Genomic DNA, 6,956 nt, shown 5'->3' with positions numbered 1-6,956 from the left:
CACCAAAAAGGTTGAAAACCACTGGTCTACAGTATTACTTTTTTTATTCTAGAATTGAAACAATATGTTGAAGTTTTATTGCTGTTGGTCTATCTCAGGAATATTAGTGTAAGCGGCTTTCTTGATAATGGTTGAATAAACATTCCAGTAAGCTTCAGCCTCTTGCGGCAATGTATTTGGCAAGTTATTCAGGATAGTATGTTTGAAGCTTGTACAAACATCTACTGTATATTGCCAAGGGAAATAGATTAAGTTTTAGCTTTAGTTTTAATTTTTGAATACGCTTGAAAACAGGTGAAATCTTGCAACGACTGATGGATTATGTTCCGAGTCAATATCTACTCCAGTGTATGCATGGCAGTCTAACAGCATTCCTGCATCGAGTACTGATAAAAATGTAGTTATTTGATTTCGTGCTCTGTCTCCAGGACTTGTCCAGATGTACCTTTTTCTTCGATGTACTTCTCCATGTTAAGTGCGTATGACAAGAATTGTCGTCCCAGACTGTCGCTCTTGCTGAGCGTAAGACAACTATAAATCGTTTTTGTGATCGCAGCTAATCATGACACTTTTAATTTCGCTTACCGCTATTCGGTTTGTCGGGAAGGAGCAAATATGCGAGTGAAGAAACATAGATGCATTGTTTACACTACATTAACGATTGCAGTCTGACGGAAATCATTAATCCCTAAATCACTCTATTACAATATTAGGTAGCTTTTGCACTCACGATATAACCACAATTGCAAAAATGAAAAAATTTCATCCTAAATATATATATTTCTTTTTCTTAAATTGCTTTCTTCCGGTGTATAAAATTCGAAACATATTGGTTACAAGAGTAGGTGCTCACTGCCTACCTACAATCCCTCCTCGGTCTGCCTGAACCATACTTGCAATTGTTTCTTGTTGTTTTTTGATTTTATTGAGAGCGAGTTGGGATAAAAACTTGATTTTGTATAAACTTACAATGGCTTTAACACGACAACTTAAATCCGTGGTACACATTCATTTCTCTAGCTTGCTTTTTTCGATAATGAAATGAAACTCAACACAAAGGCAGGCAAAATTGTGTCCAGAAACAACGGCTCCCGGCACGCAGCAAAAGGCGATAATCAGTTGTGAAATCTTTTTGCAGCCGGGCAAGCCACGTCACGCAGAACACAGAAACAACGCAAATTCAATGTCAACAAAATGTCATCACAATTTCAATTCTGATCAGGAGGGCAATTGACCCGCCGGAACATTGCGGCCCCTAATTATGGCACATAATTACAAACAAAAGTTGAAGTAGAAGGGTCGATTCCCGACATGCAATACACAGAAAGTATGTACATTAAAACTACACAGAAACGGTGATTATCCTTTGATAGCAGTGCAAGGCACTTGGACACCCAGGCCACAATGGCCTGGCGAATACTTACACGATTAACGATTAATATCTACGTTAGTTTCATGAGACACACATAATAGCAAACAAATCAAACGCACTACACAGTAACTAACTAGCTACTTATAATGATGCAAATTACTGAGATCGCTTGCGAATACTTACACGATTAGCATTTACATCATTTGCATGAAACACACAATAGCAAACAAATCAAATGCATTACACAGTAGGCCTAACTAACTAGCTACTTATAACGAGGCCGATGACTGAGATCGCTGTAGAGCATACGTTACTAAGACATGTTGTTGAGTTACGCATATTGGAGCCCTGCGGATGACACATAGAAATACGCAGGTTAATAACAGATTTGCGCGGTACATATCTACAATACACTACAAATTTAAATGAAAGGCAAGGGTGGTAGAGATGCCTCGACGGCACCCGCTAACAACAGACCAGGGCGGGGCCGGGTCCAGAACGCAGTCAAGCATTCCCCACAGGAGCAACGCACGATATATCCCTTAGGACCAGGTCCACTTTGACCTCACCCGATGCCTCATCCACCACTGAGACTGCCACCCTGACGCGCCTGACAATCGGTTTTCCTTTTCTAATTTGAGGGATGATCTCATGGACTCTCCCCAGACGGTACCTCCCTCTCTTAGTTATATCTTCTGGAGAACCAACCACCACTAATTGGCCAGGCTGTAGGTTTTCCACCAAACTGGCCCACTTTTTTCTACCCTGCAGGGAAGGTAAATAGAAAGAGATCCATTTCTCCCAGAAACTGTGAGATAGAGCCAGGTTATACCTATAGTCCCTCCGTAACTCGTCTCGGTCATGAGGATTTCCTACTGATGAAAATGGGCTCAAGAATGGGTTAAGGAGGGCGGCTGGGGTGATAACAGTAGAATCCTTAGGGTCATCACAGACAGGGACTAAAGGTCTTTCGTTGACTATTCTTGTGGCACTACCAGTAAATGTAAGAAGTTCAACAAAGTTGGGTTTCCGTGATGAGTTCCCAATAACGTGGGAAAAGGCAATTTTGAATTGCTTGACCATTGCTTCCCAGGCCCCTCCCTGGGCCGGGGCATACGGAGGAATGAACTCCCAGTTAATTCCATTTTTTCGCAAAGAAGTTTGAATTTCAGAAGACTCCAAAATTTCTGGTAGTTTTTTAGCTGCCGCTTGAAATGTGGTCCCGTTATCTGAGTACATGTTACGTATAGATCCACGCAAGTCTACGAATCTGGTAAATGCTAAAACAAATTCACTGTAAGATAGTGACGTCACAAGTTCCACATGGATTGCTCTACTCGCAAGACAGGTAAATAACAATCCCCATGCTTTCTTTTGGCTTCTTCCTTTCACAAACGTCATTGGACCAAAATAATCTACGCCACTGTTGAAGAAGGGTTTGTTATAGGCCGTGGTTCGTGGTAATGGTAGATCCGACATAAGCTGCCTGATAGGCTTTGCTTTCTCTAAGGCACATGGAGCGCAGTCATGCAAATAATGTTTCACCGAGGAATTACCATGTGCAATCCAAAAACGTTGACGAGTAGATAACAGTGTCTGTTGCACACCACAGTGATAGCTATCACAATGAGCGTCAAGGACAACTAGCCGTGTCAATGCGTGCCTCGAAGGCAAAATAAGAGGATGCTTCGCATCGACCGTTATTTCGGGAGACTTACTCAAACCACCTTCAATACGAAGTCTCCCCCGTGTGTCCACACAAGGACGATACCTTTTTAGAGAGCGCAACTCCTTCAGGCACTGTTTATCAGCGCCAGCTTCGCTCGAAGCAAGACGTTTTGTTACCACATCGATCGACTCCGGCAGGCCGTCACAACTTAACAAATCTCTATACACTACTTTTTGTACGTAAGAAACAACCCTATTTAAAGCGTCCTCAAGATAGGATGCATTTAACTTTGGTTTTACATACCCATGTTTCTTGCATTTGGATACAATGAACTCCGTGAAAGCTACAAGATAGGCGGCTCTTTTTTTCAACACGTACAAAGTAGGTGCGGTTTCGATCATCTTGCTAATGGAGCCAGCAGTTGCATTTTCACGTACCGTTATCGCCGGCGACAGTTCCATTTTACGAATAGCAGCATCTGCTCCATTCACCGTTGGGACCTCGCGCTCCTGCATGAGAAAAGATGGACCGCTCAACCACATCTCTCTGGAACCTGTTTTGGTGATGGCATTCGGTCTGGTTCCAACATCTGCCGAGTTGAGATGTGTCGGACAAAAATGCCATTCGCTCACCTCTGACAAGAGTAAAATACGATTTAACCTACGAGTAACAAACTTGCATAATCGTAAATCAGGATTTCTGATCCACTGAAGGACAGTATTCGAGTCACACCAGAAATGTTTTCTAAGATCAGGCAGGTGTAGTGCATTAGCCGCCTGGTTTAACAGTTCCGTAGTATTAAGCGCGGCTACAAGCTCCTTTCTGGCAATCGGCCATGCACTTTGATGCTTGAGGACAACCCTACTTTTGCCAAAAACGAAGGATACGCAAGGGACTCCGTTACACAGCCTACGTATATACACAACGGAGGCAAAGGAGTGATTGGAGGCATCACTGAATCCATGTAACTGATATACGATATCATCGTCTGCACAACACGGCTCTGTGTTTACAAAATACCATCTAGGTATGGAAAATTCTTTTAGTAAATCTAATGAATAAATCCACGACTTCCACTCTTTTATGTAGCTTTGTGGCACTTCGGTGTCCCAATCGAGGCCTTCAATAGCCAAACGCTGCAGAATTAACCTAGCTTTTAGGAAGAATGGAGCGCCGAACCCTAGTGGATCGAAATTTTGGCCAAGTTGGCTTAACATTGAGCGACGTGTGTACTTCTCTAAAGGTTGGAGAGAGCACTTAATGAAGAATGAATCTGATTCGGTTTGCCACACACAACCTAGAGTTTTGCTACTGGTAAGTCTGTGTCGTCTTTTTCGAAGTTGACATCGCGAAAGGAGGAAGCCAGCATCTCTTTTTTAAAGTCCGACAAAACATCTAACGCCCCTTTGTTGGCACTCCATTTCACCAAACTAAAGCCTCGGCTATCGAACAAGTCAATGGCTTGTTTAGCAATCTCACTGACCTCATCAAGGCTATTTCCAGAGAATATCAGATCGTCCATATACATATTTTTCCGAATGGCACGCAGGGTCAGGTCACTGGCTGCAGTGGGGTTTTGTTCAATCATTTTTTGAATGGCTAAGCAGGCGACGTATGGACTGCTTTTAATTCCCCAAGGGTGTACACAAAATCTAAACGGAATTACTTTGCCCTTTTCGACATCATTATTCTCAAACCACAGCAAACGGAACAAGTCGCGTTGTTCCATTGGTAATTGAATCTGGAAGAAGCACTTGGTTAGGTCTGCCATTAGGCCAAACTTTCCCAATCTAAAGCGAGCCAGAACTTGTGTTAAAGGGTTTAATATGTCTGGGCCCGACAAAATCACATCATTAACACACCTACCCTTAAACTCAGATTTGCCGTCATACACCACTCGCTTTTTTGTTTGGGATGTCACAAAATATGGTAAGTACCACACACATGCCGATGAGTCGTCGTCTTTTACCGGCTCAATGTACTCGCTGGACTGCATTTCAGCCATCGTGTCTACTAAGAATAATCGAACGTCAGGTTGCTTTAAAGCCTTGCGTCGTAAGCTCAGAACACGGTCCAGGGCCAAAGAGTGGTTATTCGGTAATTTAAAATCGCTTTTTATCGAGACGGGCATTTCAAATCTTCCATCTTTAACTTTCATTTGTGTCTCAACAAATCTTTGTGCTATGACATCATTACGGGACAGTTCTACCGTTTCATCTATTAGGGTTAAATCCTTTATGACATGTTTTAGGCGACTGATTTCAATCTCCTGCGCATCTAAGTTGTCAAGACTAGATAACTCCTCAGCGACTTTACCATTGACTGCAACACGACGTACTTTAAAATCACCAGAGGTCATAGAACCTCGACCTCCACTAGCTAGCCAGCCCAGTGGGGTTAGAATAGCATGGGGCTCCTCTCGAGTCATGCCAACACGTTCTTCTAGTACTCGCATCAAGTAAGCATGGTCATTCCCGACTAGAATATCGACCGACGTTTTGTTAGGCAACGAAATCAAATCAACATTATCGAAATGTGAAAAACCATTTAAGTCTTGATGCTGCGGCAATGTTTCGACATGGTCTCTCCAAGGTGCATTTACCACTGCTTCCACGTCGCCATACAGTTCGTCAGTAACTAAGGATTGTATATTAAATTGAACCAGATCAGAGTGCATTTCTTGTTTGCCTGCTAGAGTGTCCATGCAGAAAGAAACATTATCTACGGGTTTTAGATGCATTTCTTTAACCAATCTGCTTGAAACAAAGGTGAGCTGCGAGCCTGGGTCGTGTTGACAGTAAACCAGAGCGGTCTCTCCATTAGATGGGTTTATGACCCGCGCGGCCGTGACACGATTAAACACTGCCCTTTTACAAGCGATGCTTACACTACGAGTAGTGACGGCAGGTGTTGTCCTAAGACCATTGCTCGATGTTCTTTGAGGATCCACATAGGCGTCGTGCAGTAGATAATAGTGCTTAAATCGAAAATGTTCACCACAGCGCCTACAATTACATGATTGGGTGCAGTTTTTTGCTTCGTGTCCTAGATGTAGGCAGTTTAGACACCGACCAGTCGCAGCGATGACATCCCGGCGTCGCGACGGCGTCAAGTTTAAGAACTCGGGACAATTGGGTAGTCTGTGACGCTCTTGCTTATTCCTACTCTCACAATAGATACAAAGCATGTCCTTCCTTTTACCTTCAAAAGAGCGGCTACCAAACGTTCCTTCTCGGCTCCCAGGACTAGAGCCAGACCCGCGACTGCCACCTTGGGAAACATCTCTGACTGGCTGTGCTGAGGTTTGACGAATACGCATAATGTGATTATCACTCGCCGACCGTTTTGTATCTTTTCTAGCAACGACTTCCTCCATTAAGCGTATGGCGAAGTCCGTAGAGCGACACGTCTCTTCGCAATTTACGAAATCCATTAAGCTTTGAAAGCTTGGTTCCTCGGTGCTACCACACTGCTCTTTCAGATAGTACAAAAAGTCTTTCTTAGCATATCCAGGTAATCGTTCTGCCAGGTCTAGTACAAAACGTCCTTCTAACTGATGACGCTGGTTATACGCTCTAGCGAAGAGGGTACACTGAGCCAGCTCGTCTTTGAATTCCTTTATTGAGGATGATGACATCCCAGATAATTTATTGCCATGCCGTATCCGCCGAATATCCGGCTCCGCGAGAAATCCGCCTCTAACACCAAAGCGCTGGGACAAGCGATCCAGCGACATATCGATCCTTTCCTTTTCGCTCCAACCAGAAGTATCCGATGCTAAGTTTGAGATGGTTTGCGCGGCGCTACGTACGCAGGCTGCCTGTAGCAAAGTCAGCCGATTTCCCTCAAATGGGCAACTCTCCATTAGTGATTCAATACGGTTTTTAAAAAAGATAAATGGCATGTTGTTGCCGT

General features: G+C 43.6%; 1 protein-coding gene across 1 annotated transcript; it reads right to left on the bottom strand.

Moving 5' to 3' along the window:
- Window positions 1-1,876: 1,876 nt before the first annotated feature.
- LOC145770873 (uncharacterized) lies at window positions 1,877-4,258 on the bottom strand. The gene has a single exon (XM_082582617.1). The coding sequence runs from the start codon at window positions 4,256-4,258 to the stop codon at window positions 1,877-1,879; it is 2,382 nt and encodes a 793-aa protein (XP_082438743.1).
- Window positions 4,259-6,956: the final 2,698 nt, after the last annotated feature.

The sequence above is a fragment of the Aplidium turbinatum genome, chromosome 5 (assembly GCF_918807975.1).
Source record: "Aplidium turbinatum chromosome 5, kaAplTurb1.1, whole genome shotgun sequence".
Classification (NCBI taxonomy): Eukaryota; Metazoa; Chordata; class Ascidiacea; order Aplousobranchia; family Polyclinidae; genus Aplidium; species Aplidium turbinatum.
Note: the sequence above shows the minus strand (reverse complement) of the source record. Positions and strands in the feature narration are given on the sequence as shown.

What these genes read in the sequence shown, in the direction of transcription:
- LOC145770873 (XM_082582617.1), bottom strand. Translation starts at nt 4,258, where the DNA reads ATGTTAAGCCAACTTGGCCAAAATTTCGATCCACTAGGGTTCGGCGCT.